Below are 25652 nucleotides of genomic sequence, written 5' to 3'. Positions count from 1 at the left end.
AAGAAGAGAAGTATGTTTGATAATAATTTTTTCTACATAAATAAAATACAGACTTTACCTGTTCCCGATAGATTTTAACGCAATAGTAATGGTTTATAGCGAGATTTTGTTTGCAGAGATAATAAATCTTGCAAATTTATTTCCACCGCACATGTAATGTGGTTTGTGTTATTACAAAGGTTTATAAAAAGCGATATTCCAGATTCGTACTTGAAGTAATACCTTAGAGGTTATAAATGTAAAGGAAAAAAGATTTCTATTGACCATAAGATAATGAGTGTTATTTCTTATATAAATTATCAGTGCATTTCTGACTTGTTATCGTTTGCATAGTGAAGTAATAATAATAATGAGCCTACAGCCTGCGGCTTAGTCAGCAAATTATCTTCCTGTGTCCCTTACACAAATTCTCCTCCTTCACTTTTTTTCCATTCTTATCCTCTCATCTATTTCTCTAGTGACTTAATTTTAAAATAATATAATTAAACACACCCTTTAAAGTTTTTTGAGATTGTTTAAATAAGCCAAAAAACAGAACTGGAATAACCTAACATAGTAAGAAGAGCAAACTATAAGCTATTGCCTACGTTCAAAGTTATGATGTATTATGTTGGTAACTGCTAGCTTGTGAACTTCTCGTCTCTAATTTCCTATTCCATTGGCGGATTTTTTTTACACATAGGGGATTGATATTAAATTTAAAACGGAACGCAAGTTGAACTGGAAATACAGTTTCACTCTGAGCTAATTTGCAGAACACAAAACCCTTTAAGCTCAGGAGTCGCCAGTTTGCGTAGGTGGTGCTGCAAGCGAGAAAACAAGGAAGCAGTACTCGCGCATGCGCTTATCTGAAACTGTTTGAGTTACTCTTTATGTACGACCCTGCACCAAAACTATACAGTGTTTAGAGTTTATAAAATTAAAATTGAAAACTACGAAATTCTTTAACGGACATACTGTGCTTTGGGCTCCGAACCACTGGGTGACCTCCTTGGTACCCGCCATGCCGGAGGTCGGCGATAAGCGTGACACTCAGCCATCCATCAAGTGCACGGAGGATCCAGCTTTCAGTAATACGTTCCCTCGCTGTCCGTGCGTGAGTCAGGCTTATGTGGCAAGGAGGCAGTTTCGGCTACGGATGTCATGCTACGTCCTCGAATACCTTTGACGTACATATACTAGGGTTTGCGAGTCCGAAATTATCAAAATGTACAACTGGCAGTTATTAGTAATTGCGCGTCTCATACTTAGTTCTGTAGTGTGCTTTTAAATGGAAATTTACTCGCTCTTTCTAATGCACGATTTCTGCCATTACTACTGTTCTATTTTACCAGATATACGCCATAGGGCACAGACGTTTTTGACACAACTTTATTCTATAATGAAAAACTTATTTATACGTATCTCAAACTTTGTATTTGGCAAAGAACAATTTGGAATTAGAATTTCGAAGAAAAAAAATATTATTTTTTGTATTTCAAGTTTATGGTATAGTAATATTTATTTCGTACTTCTAAGGAGACGTAAGTAAAATACGCCATTTTGGTTTCAACAGTTTAAGTCAACAATTTTTTATATCTGTTATTAAAATGATTGGCTATATTAGAGCATAGTTCATAATGCCATGGAATATCTTGTAGTTAATAGTGATCATAAAGTTTATCATGTAAAATTCTAATTAGTGATCAGTAAAGAATAATTAAATTTTATTACTACAAATACAACAATACTGCCAATGGACACTATGTTATGGACTGTGAAAATTCAACAAATATTTAATTATAAATAAATTAAAATAATTATAATTAACAATAGAATACAAAATAAGATTTAATGTAAACAAGTTGGGTAGAATCAATTTGGGAACAGAGAACGCTTTTTATTTTTTACTGCAATCTAAGAGTTAGACACTCTATAACTGTTACAACGACTTCGTTCCCGTGAAATTTAAAATTAATTGTTGGTAATACGTGATCTTAAACATACTTGGCACTTTAAATTAATAAATAACAGTTATAAGAAATCAAATAAGTATTTAAAGAGTTTCTCTATGAGTAGTATAGGATAGTATGTTCTGGCACAGGATGCAGGATGTGGATGGTGCGGATTGTGATTGTCTGTCCGCCATCTTGGATTGTGACGTCACGGCGGCCATCTTGGACGAGCGTAACGTGACACTTTTTCGTGTGTGCAGCCGTCGTAACGGGACACAGCGTAACGGGACACCGCGTAACGGGACACAGCGTAACGGGACAAGTAGATCACGGCGGCCATCTTGGATCCTCCATTTTGGATGACGTCATTTTGTTTTCTAGAAAATTCCGACATTGTGTTGTCCGCCATTTTTAATTATGACGTCATCGTTGCAATTTTCGTTATGGTTGCCATCTTGAAATTTAGACGCCATCTTGAAAATCTGCAATTTTTATGTTAGAAAATCGTGAAAAATTTTAAAAATCATTAAAAAATTTAAATAATCGAATTAAATAAAAATCTTAAAAACCACTGTTGCAGTTATCGTTATGGTCGCCATCTTGGTTTATATAAATGTTGCATATTTCGTTACACCCGCCATCTTGGTTGAGTACTATACCATTCTTACACTTTACGTTACGACCACCATATTGGATCCTATTAATGTTGCAATTATCGTTATGGTCGCCATCTTGAAATTTAGTCACCATCTTGAAATTTAGACGCCATCTTGGAAATCCGTAATTTTTATGTTAGAAAATCGGGAAAAATTCCAAAATTCATCAAGAAATTAACTTAATAGAATTCCGATTGATTATATAGATTACCGTCCTCGGTTCGAACCCGGTGAGGGCAAAAAATAAAAAAATCAGATCCTTCCACCACAGAAGCCACCTACAGATTGACCTACCTCCACCAATAACAAGGTATTTACCATCAGCTGGTATGACATCATGTCCGCCATCTTGTCTTCGTCCGCTGGAGTCCACCATCTTGTTTTCGTCTGCTAGAGTGTGCTGACATCATGTTAATATATTGTTCTGTTCTCCATACCTTTAACCTTGTATATTAACATTAAACTTTGACCTTGACATTGAACATTGACCTTGACCTTGACCTTTGACCTTGACCTTTGACCTTGACCTTTGACCTTGACCTTAGACCTTGACATTGACCTTGACCTTGACCTTGAAATTTGACCTTGACCTTAATATTTGACCTTGACCTTGAAATTTGACTTTGTCCCTGAAATTTGACTTTGTCCTTGTCGGCCATCATGGATCCGACATTTTATGTTCATTACATGATACCAGGAGCCACCACCTGCCAGAGTACACCATCTTGTGTGTGTACTTGTATTATAGAGGACATTCCCATCTGGATAGTTTTATTCTAACCAGCTACAGTGCAGTAATCATTTATTATGGAGGTGCTCCCCGCCATATTGAAATTCGACCACCATCTTGAAATCATGTAATAATGTAGCTAGAAAAGCGGGAAAAAAATCCAAAATTAATTAAATAAATTTGTAATCCATATAATGATTGATTGGATCGACTAAGGTCCTTGGTTCGATCCCTGACCGATACAAAACATCTTAAATTTAAAAAAAAATACTAAAAAAGTGTTGGTTTAAGAAAATAAAAACACCACAAGTTCTTTTTAAAAAAATGTTATTACATAAATTCAATAGGAAACGAAACGTATACACACATTACACACAGGAAACGGAACGTACACACAGTACACACAGGAAACGAAACGTACACACAGTACACACAGAAAACGAAACGTATACACACATTACACACAGGAAACGGAACGTACACACAGTACACACAGGAAACGGAACGTACACACAGTACACACAGGAAACGAAACGTTTACACACATTACACACAGGAAACGGAACGTACACACAGTACACACAGGAAACGGAACGTACACACAGTACACACAGGAAACGGAACGTACACACAGTACACACAGGAAACGGAACGTACACACAGTACACACAGGAAACGAAACGTACACACAGTACACACAGGAAACGGAACGTACACACAGGAAACGAAACGTATACACACAGTACACACAGGAAACGGAACGTACACACAGTACACACAGGAAACGAAACGTACACACAGTACACACAGGAAACGAAACGTACACACAGTACACACAGGAAACGAAATGTATACACACATTACACACAGGAAACGGAACGTACACACAGTACACACAGGAAACGAAACGTATACACACATTACACACAGGAAACGGAACGTACACACAGTACACACAGGAAACGAAACGTATACACGCAGTACACACAGGAAACGGAATGATCACACATACAGTAGCGGAAACACACACGCTTAGTTGGAAATCAGAATACAAGAAATAAAACATACTTTAAAATATATAATAATTTATTTATTTTTCAATAGTACACACATGAAAGTTAAACAATTTATTAGTCCATCATTTTTACAAAGTATTGTGGATCTACTGAATATCGGCTTGGTTGTATTCTCACTTTTCACGGTGTTGTTACTTCAATTAGTTTCAGTCTTCACGAAGCCATCAGCATCATTCAATTTATGTTCTTCAACATGATCGATCGATCTAATACCATCTCGCTCAGGTCAAGGAAAAATTATTGTTGTATTCTTTAGTCTAGTGGATCCATCGATGTGATCTATGACGTAAGTAGGCTTGGCTTTACATGTTCTACCATGTCTTTTTAATCCCTCAATTCGTGTTAACAACCTGATACACCGATTACAGCTTAACATTTTACGTAGTGGGTTTTTAACACAATCATTCTTCTCATACCGTTCAGCATTCTTTATCAAGGTAAACACCTTGCTACAGTATCTGCAGTGATGTTGTTTTGATACAGCTACATACATCGAAGGCTCCAAAAGGCTCCAATTGCTCCAACAGCTTTTTGTTTCATCAGCGCCAATGATATTTGGCTAGAATGCTACGAGTCTAAGAGACTATGAGGTCTCAAGGCTACGAGTCTAAAATGATCTAGCTGGTTATGACTTATACATGGCTGCGGCGAGTCTGCATGGCTAAAATACCGCGTGGCTACGTAAAAACATGACTATGAAGCTACAAGGATACAAGTCTACTCGGCTCCAAATAAATGCAAGACGACATGGCTACAAGAAAACTTGGATACAAAGCTTCAATTCTACGAGTCTACAAGACTCCACCAACTACCTTCGAGTGTTTAAAGCTCCAACTGCTCCATCAGCATTATGTTATAAGATTACAAGGCTACTTGCTTACGTAGCTACAATTCTATGAGGTCCCAAGACATCATGACTACACGACTACGAGCCATGAGGTTACGAGACTACACGCCTACGAATCTTAAAGTTTACGAGACTGCAAGGCTACAGAGCTACGAAGCTTCTAGAACACAAGTTTATGTGACTGCGAGGATACAGGACTTCAAGTCTGCATGAGTTCTTGACTACGAAGCTACTCGTCTACAAGGCTCCAATTACCGTATCTTTCTTCGACGGAATTTTCTCTTTTGCTCCAACTGCACCATCAGCTTTATGTTATAAGATTACAAGGCTACTTGCTTACGTAGCTTCAAGTCTACGAGGCTCCAATGCATCTTGACTGCGAGACTACGAGACTATACGATTGCAAATCCTCAAGGTTACGTGATCTCGAGGCTATAGGTCTATGAAGCTTACAGAACGCATGGTTACGAGACTGCCTGACTAATTGGCCATGGCTACGAAACTTCATGTCTCTAACTGACTAATATAGCACCATTCAGTAGTGAGAGTTAATTTATCTCATGCAAAGGTACTTGTTGCAAGTAGTTCCGCTTTTCAACAACAGATATCGCCACATGTTGCTTACAGATAAATAAAATTTATTTCTTTTATGTAGGATGCAGGATGCTCACTAACGCCCGCAAAAGAAGCACGGCTTCGGAAGTCACCAAGGAGAAGGAAATTCGTCTTGTACGTTAGTGCTTCACAGATGTCTCATGGTATATTACTAGACTGAGTAATAATTTTTTTTTTATTTCCACCTCATTAAAAAATATTGCAAGTGACGATTTAGTAGCCGTAAATCACTAATTAAATGTAACTTTGAATAAAATGACATGTCTCATTAAGAGTAAAACTCCTTCATGGAGAGATCGGTTTCTCAGAAATAACCAGAAGCACTTGGAGAAACCACAGGAATGATCGCAAGCACACGGAAAAAACCTTCATAATATTGACAAGAATAATCAGGAGCACACGGAAAAAACCTTCATAATATTGACAAGAATAATCAGGAGCACACGGAGAAAAACCATCATAATATTGAAAAGAATTATCGGTAGCACACGGAGAAAAACCATCATTATTTTGATAAGAATAATCAGGAGCACACGGAGAAAAACCATCATTATTTTGATAAGAATAATCAGGAGCACACGGAGAAAAACCATCATAATATTGACAAGTATAATTAGGAGCACACGGAGAAAACCGACATAATATTGACAAGAATTATCGGGCGCACACGGAGAAAACCACCACACATTTTCTTTGATATCATAAAATTAAAAAAAAATTAAAAATAAAAATAAATTAATAAAAAGTTTAAAACAATAAAAAATCTACAAAAAATACATAAATAGATTCTGCTAGCTTGTAAACTTATCATTGTTGAGCAAAGATAGAGTTTTAGTACAAGCCAGAATTTTATGTATTTTTTTGTAGATTTTTTTTTGTTTTAAATTTTTTATTAATTTATTTTTATTTTTAATTTATTTTTAATTTTATGATATCAAAGAAAATGTGTGGTGGTTTTCTCCGTGTGCGCCCGATAATTCTTGTCAATATTATGTCGGTTTTCTCCGTGTGCTCCTAATTATACTTGTCAATATTATGATGGTTTTTCTCCGTGTGCTCCTGATTATTCTTATCAAAATAATGATGGTTTTTCTCCGTGTGCTCCTGATTATTCTTATCAAAATAATGATGGTTTTTCTCCGAGTGCTCCCGATAATTCTTGTCAATATTATGATTGTTTTTCTCCGTGTGCTACCGATAATTCTTGTCAATATTATGATGGTTTTTCTCCGTGTGCTCCTGATTATTCTTGTCAATATTATGAAGGTTTTTTCCGTGTGCTCCTGATTATTCTTGTCAATATTATGAAGGTTTTTTCCGTGTGCTTGCGATCATTCCTGTGGTTTCTCCAAGTGCTTCTGGTTATTTCTGAGAAACCGATCTCTCCATGAAGGAGTTTTACTCTTAATGAGACATGTCATTTTATTCAAAGTTACATTTAATTAGTGATTTTTCGGCTACTAAATCGTCACTTGCAATATTTTTTAATGAGGTGGAAATAAAAAAAAATTATTACTCAGTCTAGTAATATACCATGAGACATCTGTGAAGCACTAACGTACAAGACGAATTTCCTTCTCCTTGGTGACTTCCGAAGCCGTGCTTCTTTTGCGGGCGTTAGTGAGCATCCTGCATCCTACATAAAAGAAATAAATTTTATTTATCTGTAAGCAACATGTGGCGATATCTGTTGTTGAAAAGCGGAACTACTTGCAACAAGTAGCTTTGCATGAGATAAATTAACTCTCACCACTGAATGGTGCTATTTTAGTCAGTTAGAGACATGAAGTTTCGTAGCCATGGCCAATTAGTCAGGCAGTCTCGTAACCATGCGTTCTGTAAGCTTCATAGACCTATAGCCTCGAGATCACGTAACCTTGAGGATTTGCAATCGTATAGTCTCGTAGTCTCGCAGTCAAGATGCATTGGAGCCTCGTAGACTTGAAGCTACGTAAGCATGTAGCCTTGTAATCTTATAACATAAAGCTGATGGTGCAGTTGGAGCAAAAGAGAAAATTCCGTCGAAGAAAGATACGGTAATTGGAGCCTTGTAGACGAGTAGCTTCGTAGTCAAGAACTCATGCAGACTTGAAGTCCTGTATCCTCGCAGTCACATAAACTTGTGTTCTAGAAGCTTCGTAGCTCTGTAGCCTTGCAGTCTCGTAAACTTTAAGATTCGTAGGCGTGTAGTCTCGTAACCTCATGGCTCGTAGTCGTGTAGTCATGATGTCTTGGGACCTCATAGAATTGTAGCTACGTAAGCAAGTAGCCTTGTAATCTTATAACATAATGCTGATGGAGCAGTTGGAGCTTTAAACACTCGAAGGTAGTTGGTGGAGTCTTGTAGACTCGTAGAATTGAAGCTTTGTATCCAAGTTTTCTTGTAGCCATGTCGTCTTGCATTTATTTGGAGCCGAGTAGACTTGTATCCTTGTAGCTTCATAGTCATGTTTTTACGTAGCCACGCGGTATTTTAGCCATGCAGACTCGCCGCAGCCATGTATAAGTCATAACCAGCTAGATCATTTTAGACTCGTAGCCTTGAGACCTCATAGTCTCTTAGACTCGTAGCATTCTAGCCAAATATCATTGGCGCTGATGAAACAAAAAGCTGTTGGAGCAATTGGAGCCTTTTGGAGCCTTCGATGTATGTAGCTGTATCAAAACAACATCACTGCAGATACTGTAGCAAGGTGTTTACCTTGATAAAGAATGCTGAACGGTATGAGAAGAATGATTGTGTTTAAAACCCACTACGTAAAATGTTAAGCTGTAATCGGTGTATCAGGTTGTTAACACGAATTGAGGGATTAAAAAGACATGGTAGAACATGTAAAGCCAAGCCTACTTACGTCATAGATCACATCGATGGATCCACTAGACTAAAGAATACAACAATAATTTTTCCTTGACCTGAGCGAGATGGTATTAGATCGATCGATCATGTTGAAGAACATAAATTGAATGATGCTGATGGCTTCGTGAAGACTGAAACTAATGGAAGTAACAACACCGTGAAAAGTGAGAATACAACCAAGCCGATATTCAGTAGATCCACAATACTTTGTAAAAATGATGGACTAATAAATTGTTTAACTTTCATGTGTGTACTATTGAAAAATAAATAAATTATTTTATATTTTAAAGTATGTTTTATTTCTTGTATTCTGATTTCCAACTAAGCGTGTGTGTTTCCGCTACTGTATGTGTGATCATTCCGTTTCCTGTGTGTACTGCGTGTATACGTTTCGTTTCCTGTGTGTACTGTGTGTACGTTCCGTTTCCTGTGTGTAATGTGTGTATACGTTTCGTTTCCTGTGTGTACTGTGTGTACGTTCCGTTTCCTGTGTGTAATGTGTGTATACATTTCGTTTCCTGTGTGTACTGTGTGTACGTTTCGTTTCCTGTGTGTACTGTGTGTACGTTCCGTTTCCTGTGTGTACTGTGTGTACGTTCCGTTTCCTGTGTGTACTGTGTGTATACGTTTCGTTTCCTGTGTGTACGTTCCGTTTCCTGTGTGTACTGTGTGTACGTTCCGTTTCCTGTGTGTACTGTGTGTACGTTCCGTTTCCTGTGTGTACTGTGTGTACGTTCCGTTTCCTGTGTGTACTGTGTGTACGTTCCGTTTCCTGTGTGTACTGTGTGTACGTTCCGTTTCCTGTGTGTACTGTGTGTACGTTCCGTTTCCTGTGTGTACTGTGTGTACGTTCCGTTTCCTGTGTGTAATGTGTGTATACATTTCGTTTCCTGTGTGTACTGTGTGTACGTTCCGTTTCCTGTGTGTACTGTGTGTACGTTACGTTTCCTGTGTGTAATGTGTGTATACGTTTCGTTTCCTGTGTGTACTGTGTGTACGTTTCGTTTCCTGTGTGTACTGTGTGTACGTTCCGTTTCCTGTGTGTAATGTGTGTATACGTTTCGTTTCCTATTGAATTTATGTAATAACATTTTTTTAAAAAGAACTTGTGGTGTTTTTATTTTCTTAAACCAACACTTTTTTAGTATTTTTTTTTTAAATTAAAGATGTTTTGTATCGGTCAGGGATCGAACCAAGGACCTTAGTCGATACAATCAATCATTATATGGATTACAAATTTATTTAATTAATTTTGGATTTTTTTCCCGCTTTTCTAGCTACATTATTACATGATTTCAAGATGGTGGTCGAATTTCAAGATGGCGGGGAGCACCTCCATAATAAATGATTACTGCACTGTAGCGGGTTAAAATAAAACTATCTAGATGGGAATGTCCTCTATAATACAAGTACACACACAAGATGGCGTACTCCGGCAGGTGGTGGCCCCTGGTATCATGTAATGAACATAAAATGTCGGATCCATGATGGCCGACAAGGACAAAGTCAAATTTCAGGGACAAAGTCAAATTTCAAGGTCAAGGTCAAATATTAAGATCAAGGTCAAATTTCAATGTCAAGGACAAAGGTCAAGGTCAAAGGTCAAGGTCAAAGTTCAAGGTCAAGGTCAAAGTTCAAGGTCAAGGTCAAAGTTCAAAGTCAAGGACAAAATTCAAGGTCAAGGTCAAAGTTTAATGTTAATATACAAGGTTAAAGGTATGGAGAACAGAACAATATATTAACATGATGTCAGCACACTCTAGCAGACGAAAACAAGATGGTGGACTCCAGCGGACGAAGACAAAATGGCGGACATGATGTCGTACCAGCTGATGGTAAATACCTTGTTATTGGTGGAGGTAGGTCAATCTGTAGGTAGCTTCTGTGGTGGAAGGATCTGATTTTTTTATTTTTTGCCCTTACCGGGTTCGAACCGAGGACGGTAATCGATATAATCAATCGGAATTCTATTAAGTTAATTTCTTGATGAATTTTGGAATTTTTCCCGATTTTCTAACATAAAAATTACGGATTTCCAAGATGGCGTCTAAATTTCAAGATGGTGACTAAATTTCAAGATGGCGACCATAACGATAATTGCAACATTAATAGGATCCAATATGGTGGTCGTAACGTAAAGTGTAAGAATGGTATAGTACTCAACCAAGATGGCGGGTGTAACGAAATATGCAACATTTATATAAACCAAGATGGCGACCATAACGATAACTGCAACAATGGTTTTTAAGATTTTTATTTAATTCGATTATTTAAAATTTTTAATGATTTTTAAAATTTTTCACGATTTTCTAACATAAAAATTGCAGATTTTCAAGATGGCGTCTAAATTTCAAGATGGCGACCATAACGAAAATTGCAACGATGACGTCATAATTCAAAATGGCGGACAACACAATGTCGGAATTTTCTAGAAAACAAAATGACGTCATCCAAAATGGAGGATCCAAGATGGCCGCCGTGATCTACTTGTCCCGTTACGCTGTGTCCCGTTACACTGTGTCCCGTTACGCTGTGTCCAAGTACGACGGCTGCACGCACGAAAAAGTGTCACATTACGCTCGTCCAAGATGGCCGCCGTGACGTCACAATCCAAGATGGCGGACAGACAATCACAATCCGCACCATCCACATCCTGCATCCTGTGCCAGAACATACTATCCTATACTACTTCTATGCACGCTTAAATAACAAAAAAAAACTTTGCAAAATAGATTTTATTTTCACAAATATATAAATAAATTAATGTTCTCTATTTATTCGTTATATATTTAGTTCGTTTTGTGAAATAAATAAACGATTAAAGCCATATTACTAAGCAATTTAAGTCATATGCTTCACTAATAGTGTAAGTTAAACGCCAAAGCTAGTTAAGTTTCAACAATCATACCAAAAAGCTTAAAATTTACTGAGAAAACAGTGATTTATGCAGCACTTTTGTAATGAAACATTTTAAACACGAAAACCCAACTTAAATGACTGTTCGTTTTAATTTTTACTTACTACGTACTTTTTCCATTGTATATATTTTTTTCTTCATTACTGATAACCCTCCCCTTATCAGAGATACTGAGAGTGATGCATAACAGGCTTGAAACTGGCAGAGAATGTGTATAAAGTGTTAAGAGGTTACAAAAACATTTTTTTTAATAAATATCACAACCCTTTTCAAACTGACGATGATAATATATTTGTGAAATACTTATGATATGGCGTGTTATGAAAGTCTTCACACAACTCAACTCCATGCAGCAGTTTTCTGCGGGCAAACAAGTTATCAGCCATTAGAGATCCTTAGTACATGCGTGCATATTAGCGTTAAAGAAGCATTTGCGTGACACGTAACTAAACGTGCTTTTATTGCACGCAAATGCACAAGGTAATATCGTGAAACACATAACCTGCTACACTGCCAAGGTTACTGAACATTATTAATTTATCACTTAGATTACTCGTTAGAAAAATGTAACAGTTTATATATAGCTTGCCAAAACTCATAAATAAGAAGCTATGGATGAACAAAAGACTATATAGGCCCTATATTTGCATTCTGAATATTAAGTGGGGCTACAATAAATATCATAAAAAACATTAATAAATATACACCCTAAAAACATTTGTTTATCACAAATACTAAACAACAAACTTTATACAACAGCTTTTACGACAGGCACACCGGCTTAGCTAATTATTAGTTATTAAAAATAGTAAACGTTTCTGCTCTCCATATTAATTGACAATTATTATGTTATGTTACAGTTTAATATAAACCATTCAGCTGTATTGTCCTACAACGGAGGCCATGTATGCGATAACATACACGACTATTCACACTTGTCGGCAGCGACCGAAAAAGAACCGAAAACAACCGCATGTGTGTGAAACAGGCCTAACGAGAACAGCTCAGCTGATCAAGCGAAGTCACGAGTCGACTTATGTCCCTTAATATTCTTGCCTCTTCGACTTGCTGATTGGGCTGCGAGACGCAACTCCGGGGCAGCAAAAGGTAACGGTACGACCTGAACATCTAGGACCACTACTGCAACAGTCTTGTCCTAGTCTTAAAACAGACAACTAGGACACATAACATCGGCACTCGTCGGTCGCACTCGTGGTCTCGGCAACTCGATACTTACTGCTAAGTTTACTGTAGGAGGTTGTGCCTCTTAACATTGTAACGACACGTGAACGCTGGCAGTTAAAGTCTTAAATTAGATACCATATCCACATGCCCACTCGCCTGCTCCAAACCACGCTGTCACCACACGCCAACCTCTATCAGCCCGTTACTCGTTACGCCAAAATATTTCTAAGTCCAAACGAGTATCATTTATCAGTAGCCTCGTTGACTCGCAAATTCTTCCCCGCCCTTGTAGCAACATGCAGGACAAGTCTAATACTTTACGATATGAACGAAAACGGAGAGGATTTATCAATTGTCAAGTCCTAGAGGTGGCGGCGAAGGCGACGACAGCGGGCGAACTTCTTGACGGCGTACACGGGCAGCAGAGGTGTCTCAGCGTCATCGACCTGCAGGCTTCTCCCTCCTCCGCCGCTCGAAGTGGGGAAGTCATACTTGCAAACCGTCCATCTAGAAGGCGGTAGAAATAACTGAACTGTTCCCGCAGGAGGTGACTCTGGGCGCAGTTCCCTGTCCAGAGCACGCCGATCCGAAGGCGGTCGAACCCTAGCGAGCGGCTGCGATGCTGCGCGCGGCAGGCCGGGCGGGTTGCGTCGTCCGGCCGCTAGGTGCACACTCGTGGACAGTGTCTTCATGTACTTGAACACTGTTAACGTAACATTTCAATATGGGCGAGTTTAAGATACGTGCATTTTCATTCTTCAATCAGTGAGTTTAAATCTTTTTAAAAAATGGGTGCGTGTACTTATGTACCGCGCGTAAGAAGTTATACTTATTTGGCATCATTAAAAAATAGTTTTTAATTGCATGCAAATAATTAATTACAATAAAAGAATAAAGGGGCTGCAAAAAGATAGTAAACACATTCAATAAAGTTCAGTTTAAATTTGAAAAAATAAATGATATTTAGATAATAATATATATATGACATAATTTGTTCTAAATATTATAAGATTATTAATTTTTAATATTTATTATTGATTATTTAATATTTTAAAAGAAAATAAATAAATTTAATAATAAATTCAAAAAAATAATTTATGTTTATTCATTTTTTAAATATTTATTATTTTCTTAATTTAATATTCACTTTTCATTTTTATTAAAAAGTTTTTATATTTGTAATTTATTTTTATAAATATTTATTATTTATTCAATTTAATAATAAATATAAAAAATTAATATTTCAATTTGATGTTCGATTTTAATTTTTATCACAAAATTTTTATTAAATGTTTTATCAAAATATTTCTTATTTTGTAAATATTAAATAACCAATAATACATTTTTAACATTGATAATTTAATAATATTAAGTATTAATTATATTAAATAATAATATTTTAATTTATATCAATAAAAAGTACATACGGATAGTTAACCTCAATTTTATTGGAGCACTTAAAAATTATATAAGCACAATTATTTTTACTAATATTTATGAATAGTAAATAATACTAATAAAATATTCAATTTAAATCACTACTGAATATAATTTATTAGCACATATATAATTCGCACTTGTATGAAACTAAAACACGTGTTTTGAATGTAGAAACAAGAAACATGTGGATAGATATTATACATATGAAAACAGTGATCAGAGGCGACGAGCGTGCCAACTTGCGCGACTAATAGAGGTTCTATTTCTATTTTGTTGGTAGCATTTTTTCGAGACTTAATGATCGGTTTAGCGGGCAGTTTCAACCTGTTAATTTTGTGTTACAGTGATGCGCGCACATCTTAAAATTTCACTCTCATTATTTTTTCATAACGCGCCTAAAGAAGTATAACTTCAATTGGTATCCGATTGGTATGTCGACTGGACATGAACTAGACCTAAGACTGTTATCGGTGCTCTACATGTGAATGATAATGGCTTCTACTTGGCGCAGTCTGCATTTCGTGGAACATTGTAGGACTACTATTATCTAAATACGATTAGTGAGTCAAAATACATTTGTAATTTTCTTGAAGATATTAGACAGAACATAATCAATCAGCTTACTGATGACGTAGCAACAAACGGACCTTTGAAGTATAACTTGTGGTTAAACTGTTTATATGGAAAGCCGTATCCGTTCGATGACAAAGTGAAGAATTGTGCATTCAAGACATTGGCTGCAGTAATTTACAGTTCTGACGATGTGAAGCAAACTGTTAAACACGGTATCCAGAAAATCTGTCAAGAAGAGGAGGACTATGTCAGTAAAGGTTCTGATTGGTCTCTGTCTAGTATAAACCGATTGGAGCTAAGAATTAGTCATTTCACGCCTATGCAGGCCTAAATGATTATAAAATTGATAACTATCGCAAATGATCCTGTAGTAGAATAGAAATTATGTAATAAATATTATGTTTGTAAAAGAACTTGCGGTGTTTAATTCCTCGAACCTGACACTTTTATGGTATTTTAATTAAATTTATTTTTAGCTTCGTTCAGAGATCAAACTAGGAACGGATATTGATCGAATCAATCAGTACATAAATGTGTGATTTTTTTGATGAATTTTGGAATTTTTCCCGAATTTATAGCTAAATAATTACACAATTCCAAGATGGCGTCCAAAAATTACAAGATGATGGGTGCCACGGTAATAATAAATTATTACTGCACTCTAGCAGGTAAAAATTACACTAACATGGCATCAGCGCACTCTAGGAGCCGAAAACCAGATGGTTGCCTCCATCAGACGAAGACAAGATGGCGGACATGTTATCATACCAGGTGATGATATATGTACCTGGGTATTGGTGGGTCAGTCAGCAGGTGGCTTTCATGGAAGAAGGACCTATAGAAATTTTTTTTTATTTTTGCTCTTACTGGGTTCGAACCGAGGACATCAAGGCATGTGTTTTAAAGAGTATTTTATTAAAATGTAATTAATAACATTTTATTATGATTTTAGAAATGTTTTCCAAATTTCTAGCATAAAAATTACGGATTTCCAAGATGGCGGCCATAACAATATGTGCAACGGTGTTTTTAAAGATTTTTATTAAAATTGAATTCATATATATTTTTTACATTTTTTCTGAATTTCTAGCTTTAAAATTACGGATTTTCAAGATGGCGGACATGATGTCATACTAACTGATGATATATGCTATTAAAACAGTGGTGGGGTTTAGTCTGCCTGCAGCCACCCTGAGGGAAGAATCATTCACCATTTTTATTTTTTTTTTGCCCTCCCTGGGTTCGAATTGAAGGACTCCGAGCTCCATGTCAAAAAATTATGTTTTTAAAATAATTTTTATTTAAATTTTATTAATAAAATTTTTTTTATGAATCTTAACATTTTTTCATTAAAATCGGATAGTAAATAAAGATTTTCAATATGGCGGCCGTATCAGAAATTGCAATGGTGACGTCATACTCGTAGATGACGTCAGCGGCTTAGAGCTGCTATCTCTTAGGACTTTTAAGCCTCTTTTAGGCATTTGTGTTGTTTCTAAAGCAAAAGACTTTTGAGGTTTTTCGAAATCCTAATTTTTGAATATTTGAGGAAGAAATCAAGAAATTTTTTCTCAAAACGGGAATTTTGAGTCATTTTTAGTTATTTTTGAGGAATTTTGAGGATTTTTTGTGTCCAAAATGGCCGCCGTGACGTCAGAGCAATCGGCAGGCTCCACGGCATTAGCACTAACGCCTGGCGCCTGTCCCAGGGGAACATTTACATACTACTTACAAAACATTTAAAAAATAATTCATCGGGAATAAAGTAATAGCTTTTCACCAGGTAATTGTATCCGGTTAGTTAATTACAAAACCAATGTGATCTCAAGGTTTTTCATTGGCAAAATCACACAAAATTAAAGATATCACAATACGCATCACCGCAATAAAAGTTCAAAATGTTACACATGAAATGGCAAAAGACATGAAATATTTGACACATCTTATTATTTCAACTAACGCACAGTGCATTGTGATGGTCTGAATTATCTGTAAAATGACCAGGGTATTGACTACGTTTATTCCGATCTCAACGAAATGATTGAAAGACTTTTACCCTAAGTGGCTTTGTAAACGGTACAAAAACTATTTATACACGAACAAAATAGAAAACTAAATGACTCAAAAACGGAAAATTTATATATATATATATATATATATATATATATATATATATATATAATGTGTCGAATCGAAATATCACAAAAAATTCTTGCCACTTTTGTATAACAGTATTTCGCTCTAAAATATATTATGCATTTTATAACTTCGAAAAAACACATTAAGAAAAATGGTTAATACTTTAAATTAATTTACGTGGAAGGAATAATGAAGTTAAGAAAAAATAACAGCACAGACCAACACAATGGGCAAACGATGACCCAACGTTTAATTCATCCGATCTCTGTGATATCCAGGTTTGTTTTCGTCTGCATTTAATGTTCTTGTTGAAACGGTCTATTCATTATTTACACAATGTGATCGTCTGTGCTGTTATTTCTTCGTAACTCCATTCCTTCCATTAAGTTTTCTGTGGTGTCTGTTATTTGAAGTTTGAAATCAGCTAGCAGATTTAGACTTGTTCTCTGTGGGTTTATGTTTTCATTTTTATTTCTTATTTTGCACTATTGAAGTTTTTCTATGACAAACATTGCAGAACGGTAATGTCGTATGTCAAAAGAATTGTATTACATCAAGATTGTTTGTTTATTATTATGTTAGAATAGAACATTTTTATATTTTTTCGTCTTATAAAGAACATTTGAATACACAGTTTTGTAAATAACTTATTTTAGTTTCACTGCTTATAGTCTCATAGAAGCGCGTGCAGGTAGAGGTGAAGAGGCGGTTTATGCGCAAGCCATTTTTGCCTGTAGCTCCACCTCGCTTTAAAAATCGTGCGCCCAATGAGAAATTACATATATGTAGCTTCTAAGATATTGTTAATTTCAGGGTTTTCTAAACACTGGGATTCCGTTTGTAATTAAACAATTGTTAATGTGTATTCTATATTTTTTTTCACAGCAGCGTAAAAATAAAAATATATTAATTATACGCTGTAGCCAACTAACTTTCTCAAATTACAGAAGCATCGTTTACAACTAGACAGAGGATGGAGTAGAAAAGAGAGTTAAATAGCTACATGGCAATTCACGGGTTATTTGGGGGTAAAGGATTGTATTAAAATATTCTCTAGCCTAAGAAAACGTCCCCAAAGTTTCAAATTGTGAAAGTAATTAAAAAGCGGGTTTTGAACGCACGTCATCTGTACGAAGATCACTTTATCCCGCCATAATATTCTTATTTTTACGCGTGTATTCCGTAACTTTAAAGTACTTTTTAATTTTACTTCAAACCTATCATTCAACTCTCCTTTTGCTTTCAGTTGTACTCGTATTCGTTTAGAGATGACATGCGGTTTGGGAAGTTTGACGATACATAATTGTCAATTTATGCTGTCATAAACCAATATATACTTTTTGCAACTAATCCAAACAAAAATATTTTAACAAGATTTAAAAATAATAAATAAAAAATTTACTCGCTGCTGATTGTGTACCTCCCAGAAGAACACCCTCATTTAGTTCAGCAAAACGAAGTGGAGTATTTATGTTTATTTGAATGTGCTCAGATAGCGCTAACGATTTATAAATAGTCGCGAAGTGCTAGCCCTCCGACTCTCTCTGTCTCTATCTCTCTCTTCACGTCGGCAGTCCGTAGCGTCACCATCCGGACTGTGATTACTGCGTTTTAATTAGCACCGTTAATTAGCTCGTGGCCTCCGCCGGGGCCAAAGCACACGCTCGCGCGCGCTCTGTGTTTCGCGTCGTTAATTACCAGCGGCGAGCGATAAATCGCCGGGATTGGTCTCGGCGCCATTGAAAGAGAACTGGCCACCGCTGTGCTGGTGCGTTAACAAGTGCTTTTGCGTTTGTCACCCAATTTATCGCCCGCGGACAGCTTTAACCTCTAGCTTATGTTGGCCGGCCGCGTCCCGATGTCCTGGCAGGTGATGTAGGACGCTTTGAAGTTCAGCCGTCTTCAATGTGGGTTGGCCCACCAGGACTTGTCGTCAAAACGGATTAAATTTATGAAGTTTTTTTTGCTCAAAATTTTAATGACGCATTTAAAATTATGTATTTCTTCTGTGCTGATCTGTTGCACATTTAAGTTGTTTTAAATGTTAGGAAATATATATAGCTAGATATTTCTATGGCCTTTCTTCAAACATGGTTGAATGGCTGAAGCCACGAAACCTTAAAAGGTTTTAGAAGTTATACTTCTTTGGCGTGTCATTAAAAATGACGAGAGTGAAGTTTTACGATGCGCGCACCATACACGAAATTTTCACAGGAAGATGTTGGACCCACGTGTATCAACATATAGTAACTTTCATAATAATTATGGGATATACCAAATGTCTTGGTGTGCCAAATTAAATTATATGTTAGTGAAACTACCCTGGAATATGTTCGGTAAACTAAAACTGTCATAGTAAAGAGCAATTTCAAGTTATAAAAACCCTAATTTATACTGCTGTTACAACATTACTATTAATCTTCTCCGTTCACTATTCCCGTCAAGCTTCGTAGCTCAGTGGCTATAGTGGGTAATTTATAAAGGAACGTGGTGAAAAACCGTTCCTCCCGCAAAGGGGATAACCAGACTAAGTTCTGATTAGAACGAAACACTGGCACAGTGTTGAGAGATACACATGAAAAGTTTATTGGAATGTTTACAAAGTCAAATAAACGACCACTCGTGTATTCTTGAAGTTAAGTGCGGCAGCGCATAGCTACTGGGAGTACTACACAAACCCAAACTATAAACAAAGTAATGTCAAAGTTAACAGAAAGTAATTTTTACTTTGAAAAACAAATTACTGAAAGAACAATTTTTATTGCAACAGAAAAGTGAAAAGTTGAAAGTACTCTAATAGACAAGTGACCTCAAATGGTCTTATTGGAGACTAAACGCAACTTGCTAATATGGCTCTGAGACAACAAAGTATTTTCACTACATGATTATTCACAAGACAAATAAAATCAAAGCAAACTCTTAAATTAATAGTTGCTGGAAAATATTAAAATTCTGCAAGTTCATTACACATTGCATGCATCCTTTATTAAACTAGGACATATTAGGTCTGTTCGACGTGTAAACGATATTGACAGAAAAGTTAAACCCCTCGGTTAAGTGGGTGATGACTCAGTTGACATTCGCCTTAGAGATCGTTGAAAGTGAGTTGTCCCCTCCCCTGAAGCGAGTCATCTCGTAGTCACGGTGCCTGCCGTGTAGCGCCCTCCTCACTAACGACGCTCAACACGGACTTCGCTGGCACGGACCAAGCGCGGAACACCAAGTTCCGAAGATTACATCTACAGCTGGGCGCAAGAGCAACCACATCCCCTATTCCGACTCTGAATGGAGAATTACCATCATGCAAACATCTCCACGTTGTTCGCGTTCCGAAGCTCTGATAGTGATATAAGCTCGTCACACTTCAGCAGTTTCCACTTCGTCGAACACCCAAGTCCACAGTGGTGTTTAAAAGTGTAAGTCGAGTTATTATTGCAATGCCCTAATGTGTCAGCCACTGCCCCAATCTCACACACTAAGTCCTCTGTATAGCCTTCGACGACATGTGCCCTTCTAGCATGAATACACTTTTTCACTCGCCCACTCGCACTCGCTCGACGATTAAAAAGAAAAACAAAGTCATTGGCGAGTGGTTTCGTACCTTGGCGGTAACATGCCCTTACCCAATGATCGTTATTAAACGAGTGGTTTTTCATAAATTACTCGCTCAGCGAGTAGCAACTCGCTCCGTAAGTTGCGTTGTCGAGTTTCTGAACAAACGACCAAATACCTCTTCAGTGGCTATTTCCTGTTGGCACCTCGATGCTGATTGCTCTAAGTGCGAACCCACTTGTAAAAAAAAGTCCAGCTGACTTCTGAGGCTAAGTTCAACATGCAGCGCGGTGTGGCGTCGGGCAGAGTGACCTTCCTGGGTGATGTGGTGATGGGCAAATTGAAGTTCCTGGGTGACATGGTGATGGGCAGTGCGACGGAATGGTGACGTAGTCGGGTGTGAGAACTTCCTTTTCCGCCTCTCCGAAGAGTCTGGAGACTGCAGGCCACCCTGGCATTTATACACTCCTTGGGCTGGTATCGACTTCGTAGTTGAACCATCCAGAAGCACGAGTTACTTCCTTTAGGGACGGAACGAGGAGTGGGAGTTCAGGTGACTAATTACGTGGTTCCCACTCCACTCTCTTGGCTCGGGCGAGCCTTGAGCTAGCTGTAGACGAGGCATGCCGGAGAGATAGGCCACCAGAGATGCCTCACTGTTCTGGCGGTAGTGTCACGTTCAGGGGCTAACTTCCAGAACATGGTCACAATCATGATTACGTTGCGGGCGGGAAACCAACTGCAATTGATCTAGGCAGTAAAAAATGTTTTACTTTTTTGTTACAAATTACTGGATTAAACAAATTGTATTTTAAGTAAATATATATGAATATATTTTAATTGTTATCTCATTGCTCTAATATTAATATTTACTGAGCTTAGTACATTGGATTGAATATTTCATACTAGGCAGGCCATTAACCTCTATTTTTAATTTAAGTACCTAATATTAAATTAATTTTTTTTTCAGGAAATTAATCTCCATAAACTCGCATAGCTAATAAAAAATGGGGTTTGTCTGTGTCATGGACACGGCCGTGTGTTGTACGTGAATACGTGTACGTGACAGAAAATATTATCTATAACAAAATACAATATAGACTATTTTTTATTTTAACACCATACATATTCACTATAACTATTTTACCCTAATATTATATATATGCAGTCGATATATTTTGACGAGAGCTGACGATTGAAACTCCAACGAACGTCGTAACTTTTCCGATTAAAATGTTATACTAAATGGAAATCTCGAAACGCAGCAAAAAGACCTCAAAATGGCGGTGCTTCCCCCTCCACCGCGCGCGATGCGTCACAGTCCCCACTTAGCGTAACGAATTCTTTGACCCTTTATATATCCAGTGGTATAATTAAATTTTCAATGGAGATGTTAGATATGTAGCTGTAAAACCAAACTGTATCCCCCGATTTTGTTATCATTCGTTTTTTGATTGGCCTCCCACTATGGAAGAAATTTTAAATACGTGTTCACGTCAATAAGACTTTAAAATAGTACAACTATCCTATAATACTTAATCATTTCCTTGTCATTTAACGTGTTCGAAAACTATGTAGTATTAACTTTTTAATGCATTTTAAAAAGGTGGGCAGAAAGTCCAAGCCGAGTTTCGGTATTTTTTTTTCAATTCTTCTTCGTTTTTATCAAATACGTGTCATTACATGGTTTAATATTGCGTTCTGCAAATCGAATGATTCTAGACTCAATGTAGCTGCTCCGGTAGCGAATTCTATTGGCGGGTGCTGAACCAAGTCGCAGTCACGTTCATAAATTAAGTGATTGATATTAAATATTCTTCCATATAATTAAAAAATAATTTATTATGTTTATTAGTGACAGAATTTGTGTTTATAAACTTTTCAAGTGAATTTTTAAGTGTTTACGCATAAATGAGGATATATACCCGTACGTATAGTTTATTTGCATTATAAATTACTATAGTAATATTCAATAAATAATTTAAATGATTAAATTAAGTACATTTAGCATATTATTTGTTTTTCATTATTAATAAAATTTATCTGATTATTTTACTTAAATTAATAATTAATCTTATACTCATGCGTATTTAGTACTGCGTATTTATCATTTTAATTATTGTTATAGTTAATTTACAGTTAGTTCTGTATCTTAAAGCAAAAATAAGTAATAACTTCTAAAGAACGTGCATAAGTACAAACATACACACACATTTTTTTTTACATAAAGCCTTGTGCTAGGGTTCACTGCTATGTGTTTTTATCATCTAGGGTGCTTGTGACGTTTTGTAAATGCCCTGCACAACAGTAAGAGCAGAACGGATGAAATCGTGATTTTTAATCTAGAATTTATACTGTATAGTGTGAAATATACTTCATGTGCAAAAAAAAAAATATCTGTCAATAGATGACATTCGTTGCGGGCGAGATACAATCCCAGATAACGTTCACGCCACGCACCGGGGAAGGGCTAGTTGGACGAGGAAGGAAGGAGCGAAAAGGGGGAGGGGGTTTCCACGATTGTTCCGATGGCGGCGCTGAAACGTCCATCACGCGCTTTACGACCGGCGCAAACCCTCGGGCGCGGCTCCAGCCGTCGGGAGTCGGGCTATCGGCGGCGGGGCCGGCGTTAATCTGGGCCCGTGAATCATACCGCGAGGCTGGCAGTAGCGCCACGCTCTTGCCTGTGGTACCCGGCGTGGTACCCGTCGGGAGTCGGGCTATCGGCGGCGGGGCCGGCGTTAATCTGGGCCCGTGAATCATACCGCGAGGCTGGCAGTAGCGCCACGCTCTTGCCTGTGGTACCCGGCGTGGTACCCGTCGGGAGCCGGGCTATCGGCGGCGGGGCCGGCGTTAATCTGGGCCCGTGAATCATACCGCGAGGCTGGCAGTAGCGCCACGCTCTTGCCTGTGGTACCCGGCGTGGTACCCGTCGGGAGCCGGGCTATCGGCGGCGGGGCCGGCGTTAATCTGGGCCCGTGAATCATACCGCGAGGCTGGCAGTAGCGCCACGCTCTTGCCTGTGGTACCCGGCGTGGTACCCGTCGGGAGCCGGGCTATCGGCGGCGGGGCCGGCGTTAATCTGGGCCCGTGAATCATACCGCGAGGCTGGCAGTAGCGCCACGCTCTTGCCTGTGGTACCCGGCGTGGTACCCGTCGGGAGCCGGGCTATCGGCGGCGGGGCCGGCGTTAATCTGGGCCCGTGAATCATACCGCGAGGCTGGTAGTAGCGCCACGCTCTTGCCTGTGGTACCCGGCGTGGTACCCGTCGGGAGCCGGGCTATCGGCGGCGGGGCCGGCGTTAATCTGGGCCCGTGAATCATACCGCGAGGCTGGCAGTAGCGCCACGCTCTTGCCTGTGGTACCCGGCGTGGTACCCGTCGGGAGCCGGGCTATCGGCGGCGGGGCCGGCGTTAATCTGGGCCCGTGAATCATACCGCGAGGCTGGCAGTAGCGCCACGCTCTTGCCTGTGGTACCCGGCGTGGTACCCGTCGGGAGCCGGGCTATCGGCGGCGGGGCCGGCGTTAATCTGGGCCCGTGAATCATACCGCGAGGCTGGCAGTAGCGCCACGCTCTTGCCTGTGGTACCCGGCGTGGTACCCGTCGGGAGCCGGGCTATCGGCGGCGGGGCCGGCGTTAATCTGGGCCCGTGAATCATACCGCGAGGCTGGCAGTAGCGCCACGCTCTTGCCTGTGGTACCCGGCGTGGTACCCGTCGGGAGCCGGGCTATCGGCGGCGGGGCCGGCGTTAATCTGGGCCCGTGAATCATACCGCGAGGCTGGCAGTAGCGCCACGCTCTTGCCTGTGGTACCCGGCGTGGTACCCGTCGGGAGCCGGGCTATCGGCGGCGGGGCCGGCGTTAATCTGGGCCCGTGAATCATACCGCGAGGCTGGCAGTAGCGCCACGCTCTTGCCTGTGGTACCCGGCGTGGTACCCGTCGGGAGCCGGGCTATCGGCGGCGGGGCCGGCGTTAATCTGGGCCCGTGAATCATACCGCGAGGCTGGCAGTAGCGCCACGCTCTTGCCTGTGGTACCCGGCGTGGTACCCGTCGGGAGCCGGGCTATCGGCGGCGGGGCCGGCGTTAATCTGGGCCCGTGAATCATACCGCGAGGCTGGCAGTAGCGCCACGCTCTTGCCTGTGGTACCCGGCGTGGTACCCGTCGGGAGCCGGGCTATCGGCGGCGGGGCCGGCGTTAATCTGGGCCCGTGAATCATACCGCGAGGCTGGCAGTAGCGCCACGCTCTTGCCTGTGGTACCCGGCGTGGTACCCGTCGGGAGCCGGGCTATCGGCGGCGGGGCCGGCGTTAATCTGGGCCCGTGAATCATACCGCGAGGCTGGCAGTAGCGCCACGCTCTTGCCTGTGGTACCCGGCGTGGTACCCGTCGGGAGCCGGGCTATCGGCGGCGGGGCCGGCGTTAATCTGGGCCCGTGAATCATACCGCGAGGCTGGCAGTAGCGCCACGCTCTTGCCTGTGGTACCCGGCGTGGTACCCGTCGGGAGCCGGGCTATCGGCGGCGGGGCCGGCGTTAATCTGGGCCCGTGAATCATACCGCGAGGCTGGCAGTAGCGCCACGCTCTTGCCTGTGGTACCCGGCGTGGTACCCGTCGGGAGCCGGGCTATCGGCGGCGGGGCCGGCGTTAATCTGGGCCCGTGAATCATACCGCGAGGCTGGCAGTAGCGCCACGCTCTTGCCTGTGGTACCCGGCGTGGTACCCGTCGGGAGCCGGGCTATCGGCGGCGGGGCCGGCGTTAATCTGGGCCCGTGAATCATACCGCGAGGCTGGCAGTAGCGCCACGCTCTTGCCTGTGGTACCCGGCGTGGTACCCGTCGGGAGCCGGGCTATCGGCGGCGGGGCCGGCGTTAATCTGGGCCCGTGAATCATACCGCGAGGCTGGCAGTAGCGCCACGCTCTTGCCTGTGGTACCCGGCGTGGTACCCGGTGGGAATCATTCACTGTCCCCACCCCCCAAACCCATCACGAAACCCTCTTCGCAAAATGGAGTTATTAAAAAAATAAACTATAAAGACACATAACGTTGAAAAACAGAAAAAAAATCTCTCTAACTCCCACAATATAATAAATACCACATCCGTTTCAACTTATTATAACTCTTAGGGGCAG

The 25652-nt window shown here is 39.8% G+C and overlaps 1 protein-coding gene across 1 annotated transcript in view; it reads right to left on the bottom strand.

The window, feature by feature from the left end:
- LOC134531339 (transcription initiation factor TFIID subunit 4-like) overlaps positions 1 to 25412 on the bottom strand; it is a 36803-nt gene extending 11391 nt beyond the window's left edge. Inside the window, exons 1-8 of the mRNA XM_063367036.1 lie at positions 25222 to 25412; positions 24998 to 25171; positions 24774 to 24947; positions 24550 to 24723; positions 24326 to 24499; positions 24102 to 24275; positions 23878 to 24051; positions 23287 to 23491 (exon numbers count right to left, since the gene is read on the bottom strand). Of these exons, the coding sequence (XP_063223106.1) occupies positions 23287 to 23491; positions 23878 to 24051; positions 24102 to 24275; positions 24326 to 24499; positions 24550 to 24723; positions 24774 to 24947; positions 24998 to 25171; positions 25222 to 25412 (1440 nt within the window). The remainder of the gene's footprint in view (positions 1 to 23286; positions 23492 to 23877; positions 24052 to 24101; positions 24276 to 24325; positions 24500 to 24549; positions 24724 to 24773; positions 24948 to 24997; positions 25172 to 25221) is intronic.
- Positions 25413 to 25652: the final 240 nt, after the last annotated feature.

Source organism: Bacillus rossius, chromosome 3 (genome assembly GCF_032445375.1).
Source record: "Bacillus rossius redtenbacheri isolate Brsri chromosome 3, Brsri_v3, whole genome shotgun sequence".
In the NCBI taxonomy this organism is placed as follows: Eukaryota; Metazoa; Arthropoda; class Insecta; order Phasmatodea; family Bacillidae; genus Bacillus; species Bacillus rossius.
Note: the sequence above shows the minus strand (reverse complement) of the source record. Positions and strands in the feature narration are given on the sequence as shown.